The sequence below is a fragment of the Rhineura floridana genome, chromosome 4 (assembly GCF_030035675.1).
Source record: "Rhineura floridana isolate rRhiFlo1 chromosome 4, rRhiFlo1.hap2, whole genome shotgun sequence".
NCBI classification, from domain to species: domain Eukaryota; kingdom Metazoa; phylum Chordata; class Lepidosauria; order Squamata; family Rhineuridae; genus Rhineura; species Rhineura floridana.
Genome location: NC_084483.1, coordinates 86,381,901 through 86,398,229, shown reverse-complemented (window position 1 = coordinate 86,398,229; position 16,329 = coordinate 86,381,901). Strand labels below are relative to the sequence as shown.

Genomic DNA, 16,329 nt, shown 5'->3' with positions numbered 1-16,329 from the left:
TGTGCTATACGTTAGGAAGGAAGGAAGGAAGGAAGGAAGGAAGGAAGGAAGGAAGGAAGGAAGGAAGGAAGGAAGGAAGGAAGGAAGGAAGGAAATGGGCACGAGCCACACTTTCCACATTTGCCCGGATCTGCACAATATGGAAATACAGAAAGGAAACTTTTTTACCTGGGCTATCTCCATTGATTCCCATCTGTTCTCAACCTGATTTCTTTTGGCTGGATAGGCAGGTGGATGAATCAATCATAATGGACCTTGATCTCTATAGGTTGCAAGACTTCTATATGAACAATCAGCTACTCCCTAGAGATACTTGGAGGACATGGCTCAGGGACAAGGGCTTCCCCTGGCTTTTATGGTACCAGCTAAGTTCTTTGAAGAGGAGGAGTGGAGACTGTTCCAGGGACCTCCAACAAGCCTGAACCAATTGTGGCATCAAGTTCAGCACAGATCAGAGTAATTTTCCCCTCAAAGTGATTCACAAATCTTTCAGAAGAGGCTGTTGAATGGTCCATTGCTGATTATACCACACATGTCCAGACCAGCTGGTTTTCCACTCTAAACTCCTCTTCTGGCTGATTCACTGAGGATGACAGAGGATGACAGTTATGCTTGCTTCACTGCCACCACTATGATGTACCACTACTCATACCTCTATTCGGTCAGATTCACACCGGGGCTTGTGCCACCTGTGTTCTAGGTGATGTCCAACTTGCTTCATCGCCTGGAACTCCTCACTAAACCAAGAAGCCTCTCTGACTCCCTGTGGCTGGAGAGGGAGCTTAGAAGCAATTGTGTTGCTGGCCCTTTCCATCTCACCATCCCACAGTGAAACTAGTTTCTTGCCAGGAGCACCAGCCAAACTATCTAGAATATCCCAGAGAGCATTCAGAAATCCCTCAGATTTCATCAGTCTTGGGGGGCAGACCATTCAAACTAGTTCTCCACCCTTGCAGGGTTGTGTGTCAGACACAGTCAATCTAAACCTCACCAGAGCATGATCCATCCATGACAATGGGGTAACATTCACCCTCCTGATCACTAGATCCTTCCCAATGCCTTCTGTAGCAAAACCAGCTCTAGGATATGACATGCAGTATGTATTGGATGCACAATATATTGTGACAGCCCTATGGCTGTCATGGCAAACATGAAGTCTTAAGCCAGCCCAGACAAGGTAGCATCAACATGGATCCTGAAGTCCCCCAGAACTAGTGTCCTGGGATTCTCCAACACACTAGAGACTGCCTCCATCAGCTCAAGCAGGCAGGTAGTTGGGCAGCGAGGTGGACAGTAGACCAAGATCCCTGTTCTGTCTCTGCCTCCCAACATCAAGTACAAACCCCAACATTCAGCTCCCAGATGGACTTTCCTTCTGGTGAGAATGATGGAATTTTTATGGGTAACTGCTCCTCTCCCTCCCTCTGACCTTGACTGATGTTTTACTGAATACCCAGTTGGGCAAAGCTATGTAGGTCAGGAGGGCCCAGCTCACCCACCTATGTCTCCAAACACAGACCACATCAGCCACCTCATCCATTATCAAATCATGGATGAAAGTTGTTTTATTGTGGACTAATCTAGCATTAACTAATAGCACCACTAGGTAAGAGGGCATGGCAACATGGCAACTCAAGTCTCTGGTGGGACTTTTATTGTAATACAGTAACAAAATAACTTGTATTTGAAACCATTTAGCCCACAATAAATGCAATCTTTCCCTTCCCCTACCCATCCAACATCCTAAAAAAAACCCTCCCTCCCTCTCCAAACATCTTTTCATCCTCCCACAGCCCAACACCCCAATTAACAAATAGTTAAAAGCAATTAAGTATGGGGGGGATGTTTTCTAAGATTCTCTCAGCTGCCCCAGGTAATAAGAGGCTTCACACTCCTCCTCAATTGGCCTAAGAAGTTGAAGAAGCACTGTCAGATATCTTTAAATTTATCTGGATTTTCTCTTTTCACATAAGCCACTATCTCATTGGCTACAACGATCAAGAAGTCATGATACCAGTCAACTATCTGGCACTTTTCAGGCCTTCCATATTTGTAAGATCAGTCTCTTGGCAACTAGCTGCCCTTTAAAACCAGCCTGCTTGATTCTTGCTTAGTCTCGATATCTGAGGTATGTAGCAAACATACATTTTTATGATATAGTCACTAGAACAGGAATGGGCAACATTTGTTACAGGGGATGCATTCCCTTGGAGGTAATCTCTTGAAGGGTGTGCGTGTTGGCACTTAGAGTGGGGCTAGAGCCACTCCACACACTGTTTTTCTCTTAAGAAACTCAATCCAGACAAGACTGAGACACTGTTGGTGAGCTCTTTCCCTGCTCAGATGGTGGATGCTTATCCTGTTCTAGATGGGGTTACACTCCCCTTGAAGGAACAGGTTCGTAGTTTGGGGGTCCTTTTTGACCCTTCCTTGTCGCTCGAGGCTCAAGTGGCCTCGGTGGCACGGAATGCGTTTTACCACCTGCGCTTAGTAGCCCAACTACGCCCCTATCTGGACAGTGATGATCTCGCCTCGGTTGTTCACGCTCTGGTAACTTCTAGACTGGATTACTGTAACGCGCTCTACGTAGGGCTGCCCTTGAAGACTGTTCGGAAACTTCAGCTAGTGCAAAATGCGGCAGCCAGGCTGTTGACGAGGACCAATCGGTCTGCGCATATAACACCTGTCCTGGCTCGCTTGCACTGGCTACCTATTTGTTTCCGAGCTAGATTCAAGGTGCTGGTGTTGACCTATAAAGCCTTACACGGTGTGGGACCGCAATACCTTGTGGAACGCCTCTCCCGCTATGAACCTACCCATTCACTTCGTTCAGTATCTAAGGCCCTCCTCCGGGTACCAACTCACCAGGATGCCCGGAGGACTGTTACTAGATCTAGGGCTTTTTCTGTGGTGGCCCCCGAATTATGGAACAGCTTACCGGAGGAAATACGCCTGGCGCCTACGGTTCTTTCTTTTAGGGGCCAGGTTAAGACCTGGCTATACTCCCAGGCATTTTAATGTTTAATCCTTTATGTTCAATGTTTTTAGTTTAATGTGTCCCTTTGTTACTGATTTTATTCTATATTGTATTTTAATTTCGTTTTGTACACTGCCCAGAGAGCTATTAGCTATGGGCGGTCTAGAAATGAAAATAAATAAATAAATAAGATTATCATCACTCCTCCCTGTTTCTCTCTCACAAATTCCAAGACAAAGAGAGAAAGAACAGTGTGGGTGATGATTATCTCAAGAGAGAAACAAGGAAGTGTGGGATGGTGATGATCTTACTTCCTCTTCTTGCTACCTTCAGAGGTCCACAGATTGTCCCCCATTGCACGAGAGTGTTATACAATGCAAAGGCTATATAAAAATGTTTCTATAAATGAATGATACTGGAGAAAGAACCATACAAAATGAGTTTTAGCTTTTGGTACCTTGTTCAGAACTTTTGACACATCTACTGGCTGTAAGAGTTTATCTATTTTCAAGAGTCCCCAAAGTTTTGGGGCCTGGGAGGTACACTTTGAAATCTAAGAAAATGTCATGGGCACAACAAAATACACATTACACAGAAGAAAATCTGGAGAGGCTCAGAAGTGTGCTCCCCTCCACAGGAGAAACACCCACACTCCTAAAAATGAAACAGACAAAAAAGTGTGCAACCACCCCCCAAAAAGCAGGCAACCCTCCCAAACAACCAAACCAAGGAATACACTCATTTTTTAAAACAATTGGGAAGGACAGGGGCTAAGGCAGGCATGTGTGTCTGAGTGCATTGTGATGCCTATGGGCACCACGTTGGGCACCCAGGATGATATGAAACCAAAATTACACAAGTCAATAATAAGAAAGGAAGACAAAGCTTCACTACATGTTATCGTCAAATCCTTAAATTGGGCAGCTCTTCAGCGCTGACAAATTAACTTCTGTCTGGATATTCCTTAGTGAATGAATTGCAAACTGTTTCACTCCACTAAACAATGAATGAATTCTAATCATTCTATTAGCAAATCCCGAGCTTTCCCTTATTTTTTCATATAAATGTAAATGGTCCTCACTAGAATAGACAGGAAGAGAACATTTATTCTGTTCCTTTTTATACTCAGAAAAGCTTATAAAATGTTTTAATTGGTAGCATACAGAACATAAAAGGCAACATCAATTTTTGAAGATAAATAATAAAAAGTGTGTATCTACTTAGAAACTCCGAGGATGGTGTAACTTTGGTCATATGGGAATTTAGAAATGAATTTCTATAGTACTACAATCGAGCAACAAAAGAGGACCACTGGAAATATTTTAATAAGCCTAATATATGTCAAGTCAGTGGAGCTTCTTCATGGGTACTATAAAAGTACTATAATAAGGCAATAATAATTGGAAATACATTATGAAAATTTTAACATGCATAAAATAAATATTAAAATAATGTGTAAAACACAGCCGTATATAATTGGACATAAAAACTGTCATAGTATGACAGTAACAAAACTTAATTCTATTTGTCTTAAGAGAACATCAACCAAATGATGGACACCAAAATCTGTAACAAAATATGACACCACCCAATATAGTTTAACATGTAAAAATTTTTACATAACATGACAAAAGGACATTCATTACCTAAAGGCTCATTAAAACTTTTATCTGTATCTCTTAAGGCTGGGTTGTGTGGTTCTTCTCCTCCCACCTTTCCACTGACTTTTTGCTAATCACAGTTTGAAATCATGAGGTTTGCAAACTATAATCTGGAGCAAGGATGACTAGCAAACATATTGGTGTAGACATAACACCACCTTCATTAAACACTGAAGGAGGGAATGCCTATACGAGAAAGGAAGAGTATGTAAAAAAATGGGTACTCATGATTACCTAACCTATAATTTGGCTACTGGTCTATGTTACATGTGTACCAGACCTTAAAAATAGATATTATGAACGCTTTAGTACAGAAATTATTCAGCATGAATGTAAACAATGGATTCATTTTAGTTTACTTTTGCAAACAATCCCAGAGACTTACCACACATTTTATTTCTACATTGCATTGACTGTCCATATGCTACTGGGCCATGTTCAAGGTTCTGGTATTAGTCTACAAGGCCTTTAACAACTCAGGTGCAGGATACCACAGGGACCACCTGATCCATTATATCTCTCCAATCATGGAAGTCTTTGAGGGAGTCACTGTTAGTGGTCCCTCATGGCTCGGATGTACAAATCGTATCCACCAGGAGCCATGCATTCAGTGTTGTGGGTCCAATTGTATGGAACTCCTTTCCAGTTGAGGTCAGACAGGCCCACTCCCTGTTGAACTTCCAGCACCTATTGAAGAACTATGGAGTGAAGTCAAAGACATTATCAGGGAAGAATGCCTGAAGACAATACCTCTAGTTAAAAAGATAGAAAGACCTCAATGGATGACTGAAGAAACTCTTAAAATGGTTAAAGAGAGAAGGAAAACAAAAGCAAAAGGAGACAGAAACACGATCAGAACCCTAAATGCAACTATACAGTGACTAGTACGTAGGGACAAAGAAAACTATTACAATAGTTATTGTATAGAAATAGAAGAGGACAACAAAAAGGGTAGAACAAGAGCCCTATTCCAAAAGATTAGAGAAATTAAAGGGAAATTTAAACCAAGAGTAGGCATGTTGAATAATCAACAGGGGAACACACTGACTGACCGAGATGAAATAAAAGGAAGATGGAAGTAATACACTGAAGAACTCTATAAAAGAGATGCCAGGATGACAGATTCATTCATGGAGGAACTGTATGATGAAGAACCAGAAATTTTAGAAGGCGAGGTGAAAGCTGCTCTTAAAATACTTGGAAGAAACAAATCACCAGGAACAGATGGCATACCAATAGAGTTGCTACAAGCTACTGAGACTGAATCTGTCAAAATTTTGACAAAAATCTGTCAAGAAATATGGAAAACTAAACAATGGCCCACAGACTGGAAGTGTTCAATATACATCCCAATTCCAAAGAAAGAAGATGTCAGGGAATGCAGCAATTATTGAACTACTGCCTTAATATCTCATGCAAGTAAAGTAATGCTCAAGATTCTACAACAAAGGCTCTTACCATATATGGAGCAAGAAATGCCAGACGTCCAAGCTGGATTTAGAAAAAAGAAAGAGGAACCAGAGATCATATTGAAAACATACATTGGATAATGGAACGGACCAAGGAATTTCAGAAGAAAATCAACCTGTGCTTTATAGATTACAGCAAAGCCTTTGACTGTGTAGATCATGAAAAACTATGGAATGCTTTAAAAGAAATGGGGGTGCCACAGCATCTGATTGTCCTGATGTGCAACCTATACTCTGGATAAGAGGCTACTATAAGGACAGAATGTGGAGAAACCGATTGGTTCCTCATCGGAAAGGGTGTGAGACAGGGGTGTATTTTATCACCCTATTTATTTAATCTATACACAGAACATATCATACAGAAAGTAAGATTGGACCAAGATGAAGGAGATGTGAAAACTGGAGGAAAAAATATCAGTAATTTAAGATATGCAGACGATACCATACTACTAGCAGAAACTAGTAATGCTTTGAAACAAATGCTGATGAAAGTTAAAGAGGAAAGCACAAAAGCAGGACTACAGCTGAACGTCAAAAAGACTAAAGTAATGTCAACAGAAGATTTATGTAACTTTAAAGTTGACAAAGAGGACATTGAACTTGTCAAGGATTATCAATACCTCAGCACAGTCATTAACCAAAATTGGGACAATAGTCAAGAAATCAGAAGAAGGCTAAGTTTGGGGAGGGCAGCTGTGAGAGAACTAGAAAAGGTCCTCAAATGCAAAGATGCATCACTGAACACTAAAGTCAGGATCAGTCAGGCCATGGTATTCCCAATCTCTATGTATGGATGTGAAAGTTGCACAGTGAAAAAAGCGGATAAGACAAGAATCAACTCATTTGAAATATGGTGTTGGAGGAGAGCTTTGCACATACCATGGCCTGCGAAAAACACAAATAATTGGGTGTTAGAAGAAATTAAACCAGAACTACCATTAGAAGCTAAAATGATGAAACTGAGGTTATCCTACTTTGGACACATAATGAGAAGCCATGATTCGCTAGAAAAGGCAATAATGCTGGGAAAAATAGAAGGGAGTAGAAAGAGGAAGGCCCAACAAGAGATGGATTGATTCCATAAAGGAAGCCACAGACTTCAACTTACAAGATCTGAATAGTGTAGTTCACGACAGATGCTGTTGGAGATCGCAGATTCATAGGGTTGCCATAAGTCATAGTCGACTTGAAGGCACATAACAAGACTTTCAAGGGGCAAACTAGTCTCTCAGCACTGTATTCCCAAAGTGGAAATTCTTCCTCTGTTGACTTTCTGTCTATCGAAAGTCACAGTTGTCCTTCTACAAAAATAGGCGCCAACCCCCGCGTACTAGTGAGAAATCTTCACGGCATGTCTTTCCTCAGTTAGAAACTACAAGACACTTATCAGGTTGAAATAACCCCACAGCACAGGACGAGAGACCGGGAGCAGCAGCATCGCAGCCATCCTTTTTGGTACAAGTCAAAGCAGCCGGTCCTTCTTGGACCAGAGGCCAGGGAAGAAGCAACACCACCACCCCTCCCGGAAAGCCCAGGTGAGACGGCTCGGACGCAGCTCCTACCTTGACAGCCACCGCCGGGGCCGAGTCCACTACAGGCAGTAGCGCTTGCTGGGCAGGGATAGGCGAGGCAAGGTGCAACACTGCATCCTCGCCAGCGACCTGAGCCGAGTGGCTAGGCCTACCCTCAGCATCTGAGTCGGAATCAGAATCGGAGCCACCATACGAAGCAAGCGCGGCGATGGCGGCTGACATCTTAACAAAACGGAAATGGGGCGCCACCAGGAGGGCGGAGACACTTGGAGCACTCGAGGAGTCCTGGCAGCTACGCAAAATAGTTTTCTTTCTCTTTCGATATATATTCGCTCGCTGATTCTACCTAATTTTAAATAGTAAAAATGCTTTCACTTTTTATTTTAAAAGCATCTATTAAGAAGTCGTCGCGGTAAACATAATTAATTCTAATCTTGGTTTTAAGATTCAAGCTTGTAGGACTTTAAGCAAGTATACAAATCCCAGCATGCAACCGACATGCCCACCCCGAGCTAACCTGATCCTTTTCGTTCCCTGAATAGGGAAATGCAAACCTGTTCTCCAATGCACGTTTACTTGAGAGAAGTTTCCTTGAAGGCAGTGAGACTTCCGAGTAAACATGTACAGAAGCGGCTGTAAAATTAGATTAATTAAATGGGACTTACTTCTGAGTAGTTATGGTTAGGATTTCGGTGTGTATCCCATTGAAATCAGTGAGACTAGCTTAATACGCATAGGATTGCGCTGCCAAGAGTCTTTTAAGATGTTGTAACAACACACTGTTGTTTAAGAGAGTACACGTTCACTACGTTACTACCACAGAGAAAGCAATAGGGCTGCATCAAGGAAAATGGAAACTCGGGCGGGCGCCCTCGTGTCTCTGTTTTGCAGTACGAAAGTAATGATTTAACATTAACTGTGCAGGCAGGATACCTAGTGAAGTATTTGCTGGTACCGTTTTAGCAAGAAATCTCAAATCTGATGCGATATGTGGCTGTGTACACATTACCAGCTTAAAACACAGCTAAGTAGTTCTTTTTCTTAATTCAGATTGAAGCTGGTTTGGGGGGAAACGCATCAAAATGCAGTCTATTACAGATAGAAACACACTCACTGGTCTGCCGGTTCCGGTGCGTCTCCACTTCTCTCTTCTGAAAAGGGGGGCACGCGAAGCTAGTCAAACCTCGCCCCGTTTGACTGTAAAACCTGGTGGGATCAGCTTCAGTGCGGGTTTTTTTTAATTGAGCTTAAACTAGATTTTGCAACTGATTGGCAGATCAATTTTTCCTCCTCCAGGTGTGTGGCTAATGGAAACGCTTTGCTCTGGCGACTAGTGTGTTTACAGCAGACTAGAGACATCCCGTGAACTTTAAGAGAACTTTCGTGATAATGCTCCAGTCAAGAACCAGTGGTATGAAGTACAGGTTCTTGGGCTTCCCCGTCCTTTTCATTTCTAAGCAGATGTATCTCAAAAGGAAAATGGAGACAGACCAAAAATATATAGGTTGAACCTTGGCTATGAAAATTCTTTTTGGCGAAGAAGCAATACTAATACTGAATTGAGTTCGTATGTAAGAACAGCCACCAGCTCCGCCTACTCTCATTCTGATTGGCTGCGACAAACCGGCTTGAGTAAACGCCGCAATCATTCTAGTGCCTCCTCCATCATTCCTCCCCTAAAGAGAACAAAAGTAGCCTGTACCACCCGACATCGTGCGGGGGGGGGGCGGAGGAGGGAAGGAAAGCTGGATGATGGCGTCTCCCGACTTTCTTACGTTGTCTGTCAAGAGAACTATCGGGGACGCCGGTCAGGTGGTTGCGTAAATAACGCCTCCACCTCCCCTTTTTACCTCACCACCCCCATTCCAGGAGAGAGTGCGGGAGCCGGCGAAGAAGCCCCGCCTTCGATACACTCACACATACACGCGCGCGCTGCTGTGTGTCTATTGTGAAGCTTTGTGCGGGGGAAGGTCCGCGTTTTTTCTCCTCTCTTTCCTTCGTAGTTTTTTTCTCTCTCCCCCCCCCCCATCCTCACGGACCGCCCCTCCCCTTTGAATTCTCACAGGCGCCTGGCCGTGAGGAGTGGGGGGGGGCACGGAAAGGAAGAGTTCGAACTTCAAACCCAAACGGACCCGGCTGGCACGAGCCCAACAGAAAGGGGAAGGGCTGAACAGCAGCGGCGGCTATATGAAGATGTGAAGAGAAAGACGGTGCTGCTGTTGTCTATTGCTGAGAGAACGGGGAGAGAGAGAGAGACGGTGAGTGCCCTGCTGCAGCCCCGCGTTCACCGCAGTGCTCCCCCTTTTTTCTCCTACCCACCGTCACCGCTTCTCTCCACCCGCCCGCCTCCCCGCGCGCTAAAGCGGAGCGTGAGGTTTCACCTCGCGCATTCCACGCAGGGAAGGGAGGTAGGGAGCCTCCCACCTATGCTGCTTGGTGCTTGCCGCTCCTGTCTGTGGCTAAGGAAGAGAGGAAAGGGAAGACGAGTGGCTCAGTGTCGGTGGGTTATCGACTCTTCTTCCCCCGGCCTCAGGTTGGAGCATGTAGGAGCTTCCGGTTGCCTTATTCTCTCCCCCCCCACACCACTATAAGATATTGGAGTTGTGGTCTCTGAAAGAAAAGAGAAGGCAAGGCTTCAGTGAAGAGGATACTTCTGGAATCCTCCGTAACAGGGACTGTATATGAGGTTGGTTTCTCGCCATCCCTCTGCTTGAGCCGTTGTTATTCCAGTGTATCTATTATCCTGAAATAAAGGGTAGTCGTTTAAAATCTGGCATTCCTCCTTGGCTCCTAACTCATCCCATCTATTTTCCACTTCAGTTACATAAAATAACTTTAATGCGAACTTGTTACTTACTTTTTCCTGACCCCACCAACCCACGTTTTGACTAAGGAGTGGTTGGAAGTGTGGGTGTCCCTTTCCTTTGGGAGTGAAGTGAAAACCTTAAACTGCATTAGTGATTGTGAATACAGTACCAGCAGATGGTATTTATTCTAGGCTAATTATCAAGGAACAAATGCCTGTGATCTTGTGTAATATTTTTTCAGTGAAAAAATGGAGGATACTGAGAAATATAATATTAGTAATAATACTGTAGATTTTTAACCAATGTTGGTGACTATGTTACTCTGGCTTTAGCTCCAGAATAGCTGCTGTTCATTATATTGTTTTTTCATTCATCATTTTCTTATATGTATATCCTGCTTTTCTACACAGTGGAACTCAAGGTGGTATACATGTGGTTCCCAAGTGGTCATTCATCCAGGCACTGACCAGATGAAAGACTGGTCATCTTAGGAATATAGGACATTGCCTTATGCCAAGTCAGATCATTGGTCCATCTAGCTCAGTATTGTCTACACTGACTGGCAGAGGCTCTCCAGGATTTCAGATAGGGTTTTCTCCCAGTCCTACCTGGAGGTGCTGGGGATTGAAGCTGGGACCTTCTGCATATAAAGTAGATGCTCTACCACTGAGGTACAGCCCCTGCTTTCAGCAAGGTGGTGGTCTCATGTTCTTCAGACCATATCATATGAATGTTGTTCTTCATATTGACCTGACTGCTGCTGTAAAGTGCAGTAAAAACTAATGATGAAAGGTACTGCATACACCCAATATAAATGGTGACCTAAAAGGTAATATGGAATGGGGTGAAGAGATGCAATGCTTTTATTCTGGGTATGTAAAAGCAAGGGAGTCCATTGTTGGTTCGTCACCTTCTTATGTGTGTAGTTGTGTTTTGTAAGAAACAAATGTGCTATGAGATATCATAACCAGTTTTGAAATTAACTCTGTTTTCTTCTATATGCTTTAAGTTGAAGAGTTTAAGAGGCTGGAGAACTTAACTTTCTGGTAACAGTCAAGACACACACATTTCCCAAATGTATAAAATCTACTGCAAGCAAAGCACTCTTGATGTGCTTAGGGTACAAAAATGGTGGTAATTTAAAATTGTCTAAGCTCCTTATTTTAAATGAATATAAGCCTGAGCTTTCTCCTTGAATTTAAGCTTGTGACTGAAATAATTATATAGCAGTAGATTTAACTCACTTCTTTCAACTGATTACAACTGTTCTAGCTGGTACTTTCTGGTATTTCCCATATTTGGAAAGTAAAAATTGTGCACATTTGAAGTACTGAAATTTGACATTTTATTTTGAGTCCGTTTAAATGATTTAAATATAGCTCCCTGTAAAAAAAGAGCCAGTTCTGGACAATAATGTGATAGAAGGGTATCTCGTATGTTCAGTAATCTCTAAAGCATAAAATATTTATTTGAAAATGGCCTCCTAGTAGTATTATGTTACATTTCCAGGCCTTTTCTTTTTTGCAGAGTCTGAGTATTGCAGAGACTGAATACTATGTATGTGACACTTATTTTAAAGAATTTAAAATAAAATCTGCCAATATTAGATCTTGCATTATTTACTTCAGTTGGATTGAGTTGCTTCTTTCTATAACGCAGGTTTTCATTTTGAAACTTTGACTAGAAATTAATGTCTTGAGCTGTATATTGAGAAAGAAGGAGAAAATATTTTTCAAAGCCTATTTGCAAAATAATTCACTGATGCTACCCTTTGGAGCATTATACTGCAGATGTTTCATCCTATGCAAAGGAAATAGAAAAATAAAGCTAAATCTGGACATTCCACCATAGTAATGGTATAGAAATCTGATCCTTAGGTATGGTCAATTTAATAATAGCAACAACAAAAATTGTATCATATTCATCAGTACTCTTTCTACTGTAGGTAATACTGTAACAGATCTCTTTTGAACATGGCAGTGCACGTAGAGTTCTCTTCCTTACTGCTACCAGTGTTCAAAAAGATAATGCTCTGAATGTGTCTTCAAAAAGATTGGTCAGATACCCATTCATAAAACTCTATTTTGATGAGAGTTCTGTTGCATTTGTCTAACAGCATTGGACATGAGATACATAGTTAAGTTGAACTGTGTAAATACAGTACTTCACTATTGTGTAGTAGCATGGATTCGCTATAAAGGCTTTCAAATATCTGTTTCTGGTTTTACCATCAGTGAGATGCTCTGTGTGTGTGTGTTTTAGATTGATCTTGTGAACAATTTAACCAATATTTGTATAGAACTGAGGAAAATAGACATCTATGAAGACACATTTGTGTAATTTAGAATGGAAAATATATGAGGAATATTTAGAACTGCCCAGTTAGAAAAGCTGCTCTTGTTAACTCTTCTTGAGACTGGAATGGTATTTTCTTCAGAGAAGCAAATGTTTAGTATTTTAAAATGCTAGTTGTCTTCTAGAATATCATTTTACAAGCTTGAAATTTCCAAAGGCATCCATGGTAGCTGATAATAGAGGATGTTGCATGTGAACTGATGGATCAAAGGTGAATGAATGGAAGGAAGATAATTAGGGACCTGGACCAGAAGCATTGCAAGTGGATTGTACTGTAAATCATTTAGAAGCACAATGTTCCTGATAATTATATGAAGTTAAATTATCCTACTGTGAGTTGTATTCAGTGTAGCGGTAAGGCGAAAGTTCAATCAGTGCATTGATTGCAGAGAAACATTATGTCATGAGCCCCATGGAGAACTCTGTTGGTGGGTGCCAGGACACATCCTCCCCCTCTCCATCCCACCCCTAAATCTGTTCTGGGTTTCCCACAACCTTCCAGAGTAGATTTGGTGATGGTGCAAGGTATGCACAATGGAGGGGGAGGAGTCCTGTTGAGCAAGCAAAAGGTGTTCCACTTGTGCATTTATTTAGTTGAATACTGCCCTATCAATCCAATTTTCTATTGTAAGTTGACTTAGGAGGGCTTTGCCCTGAAAGGCAGTATATATGTAGTTTAAATAAATTAACTGAATTTGAATGCTTCCTAGCAAGTATTGGTGTACTTTTCTAAGGGTTGTTCTTTAATCATCTTTTATAGGCCTCATGATCTACCGGTTCTTGGCTTGGTCACAGAGGATGAAACCCAACTAAGTCATTCTCTGAGTGGACCCACTGAAATCAATGCACTTTCTAGTCCATTGATTTCAGTTCGTCTGTTCTGAGTATGACTAATATTGGACATTAACATGGGGCTTACGTACACAAATAGCAGTTATATTTGGTGATAGTGTTCTTTCTTCCCATTTAATGGGATGCAGAATTTTCAAGTGCACAAGGTACATAGAAAGAAATGGACATCGCTTTGTGAATTGTTTTCTTTGCTTGGGCTGAGATGCCCTGGGATACACTTTTGGAAGAAGAGTGTAGCAAGATGATGCAAAGCTGACAGAATGGAGCAAAGGAAAGGTGGTCTCCTTGTTTTGTGGGTGACAAACCAGAGGTGATAGAGTGTGGTGCCTTGTTGCTTATTCTTCTGAATCACATTTATGCAGTAACTTCAGTCTTCTTCATACCTGTCCTTCCATTTTTCCATTTCCTACTTCATGAGTGTAGCTTCCATCCCCCCAATATATTTAATCTGACCAGCCTGTTGGGTAGTTTGAATAGATTTACTGGCATGCTGAACATCAACATGAGGCTCTGTAGAGAATCTTCAGAAGGGAAACTGTTTTCCAGTTTTTCTTGCTTATTATTAAGATAAAAATGCAGGAGGTGTGTGATGTCATCAACTAAAATGGTTGCGTAACTTGTTAGCTCTCACTTCAGTCACCATGTTCAGTGTTAAATTAGCATTTATTTCCTACAAAAACCCTTCTTAATTTACTGGAAGGTACAGGATATGAGCTCTACCTCCCCAGGAGCCAAATAGAAGTCTTTAAAAAGCTATTTGGGGATGAGAGAAACAGCAGACTCCGTGGAGGATGAATCCAATACAGGCCCAACAATGGTCCATGCGCCTCTTCAAAAAAAATTGGGAACCTGTGCATGATATTATTCGACAATACAAGAAGGAATTGGCCCCAGTATGGAAACAGGAATTTTCCCAAGTGAAAGCAGAAATAAAGGATGTGTCATCTAAACTTACTGACCTGACAAAAACAGCAGACGTAGCGTTTGAACTGGTGTGAGATATAAGGCTGCCATTAAAAAGCTCAATACCACTACAGCAAAACTGCAGCTATGGATGGAATGCTGGGAAGCCAAAGCCATAGGGAGAATCCAAGGGTGCACAGCATATCCAAATTAGCTGAAAGTTGATATGAAATCCTTTCTTGTTAACTGGTTACAAACCTCCTTTCTGGACTTTACATAGAAGATGGAGTTGTGGAGCAGGTGCACAGGGCTCTAATGCTATGACTGCTTCCAGGGCAGCGCCCGAGAGACAATATTGGTAAAATGGTGCATTTCCCAGTAAAAGAAGATGTTATGAAGGCTTCAAGAAATAAGCAAGACTTACAGTGTGGGCAAGCAAAAGTCCTAATGTTTAATGATTTCAGTGCAGAAACATTACAAAAGAGGAGGAACTTCAAAGATGTTACTGCCAAACTTCATGATGCTGACATCTGATATAAATGGGGCTTCCCATTCAAATTAATAGTCACTTATAATGGCACTGCTTATGTGGCTTCAACAAAAACAGAAGCTCAAAAGATGCTTACTTCTCAAGCTACGAGATGACAGTGAACATGCTAGCTGTGAAGAAAACAGTGACGAAATCACTTTGACAAACTACAACTGGCAGCTCAAGACAAAGAAGAATTTAAAAAATCCCACAACCTACTAGGATCTACTGATTCAAGCCTTTGCTGACTAAAACCAATGTACTGCTGGTTCTCCCTGTTCTTTTTTCTTTTTGCTCCTAAGTACCTCCTGCATGGCAGGCTCTACTCAGGTGCCTGTAGCAAGGGAGTATGGTGGGGATATTCTGGTTGCTTTGGTTGTTGGTTCACTGTTGGGGGGGTAGGGGAGGAGAGAAGGATAATAGATTTGAACACGTGGAAATGGACTGCCTTCAAGTCGATCCTGACTTATGGCAACCCTATGAATAGGGTTTTCATGGTAAGTGGTATTCAGAGGTGGTTTACCATTGCTTTCCTCTGAGGCTGAGAGGCGGTGACTGGCCCAAGGTCATCAAGTGAGCTTCATGGCTGTTGGAGGTTAATTTATCCACATATGAGTCAGATGCTTAGGGCTGGCAGGAGCATACGGGAAGCTACTTTCACAATAATAAGTTAATGTCATTGAAATGTTCTTGGAATCATCATGGTTTAGGGACACCAATAAAAAGGAAAAGTATATAGGGCTTCTTGAAATGGGAAAACCCTGATATAGCAATGTTGCAAGAGATACATCAGAAGAAGAGCTTGGAACATATTCCAGTAATAACCCATTCAGGGGGCAGATGGTTCCAGTCTTTGGATACTTCCAAAGCGAGAGGGGTGGGCATATAGATTGCCCCAGAGTGCATATTCAAGATATGGCTACTCTAAAAGACCCAGAAGGCTGTTATATATTTGTAAAAGGCTCATTCTAGGGACTCCAATAACTTACACGCTCTATATACAGTCTGAATACTGGTCAGAAAGACTTTCTCAATACTCTTACAGTGCCTACAAGCTTCTGTTAGAGGGTAGACTAGTAAGTGGAGGAGACTTAAATTGGGTGGTTGATACTAATGTTAATAAAGAAGGGGGGGCCCACAAGCCACCACAAAATCAATCAGGAGTCCTGAAAGATCTCCTACGTAAATACAACTTGATTGGTGGCAATTGGTGAACGGATGAAGCAGGGATTATTCCTTTTTCT

At 42.0% G+C, this 16,329-nt stretch overlaps 2 protein-coding genes across 7 annotated transcripts in view; one reads left to right on the top strand and one right to left on the bottom strand.

Moving 5' to 3' along the window:
• The window catches only part of CDC40 (cell division cycle 40), a 59,901-nt gene extending 49,758 nt beyond the window's left edge, over window positions 1–10,143 (bottom strand). The window contains exon 1 of one of the 3 annotated variants that reach the window (XM_061623600.1): window positions 10,064–10,143. Coding sequence is in view for 1 of the 3 variants with exons in the window: in XM_061623601.1 (XP_061479585.1) it covers window positions 7,670–7,861 (192 nt within the window). In the remaining 2 variants the exon portion in view is untranslated. Of the gene's footprint in view, window positions 1–7,669; window positions 7,885–8,753; window positions 8,850–10,063 lie in introns of those variants that run through there. The other 2 variants (XM_061623599.1, XM_061623601.1) reach the window with 2 other exon arrangements.
• The window catches only part of WASF1 (WASP family member 1), a 123,842-nt gene continuing 115,681 nt past the window's right edge, over window positions 8,169–16,329 (top strand). The window contains exons 1-2 of one of the 4 annotated variants that reach the window (XM_061623597.1): window positions 8,169–8,260; window positions 8,936–9,897. The gene's annotated coding sequence lies outside the window, so the exon portion shown is untranslated. Of the gene's footprint in view, window positions 8,261–8,935; window positions 9,898–9,971; window positions 10,326–16,329 lie in introns of those variants that run through there. The other 3 variants (XM_061623594.1, XM_061623596.1, XM_061623595.1) reach the window with 3 other exon arrangements.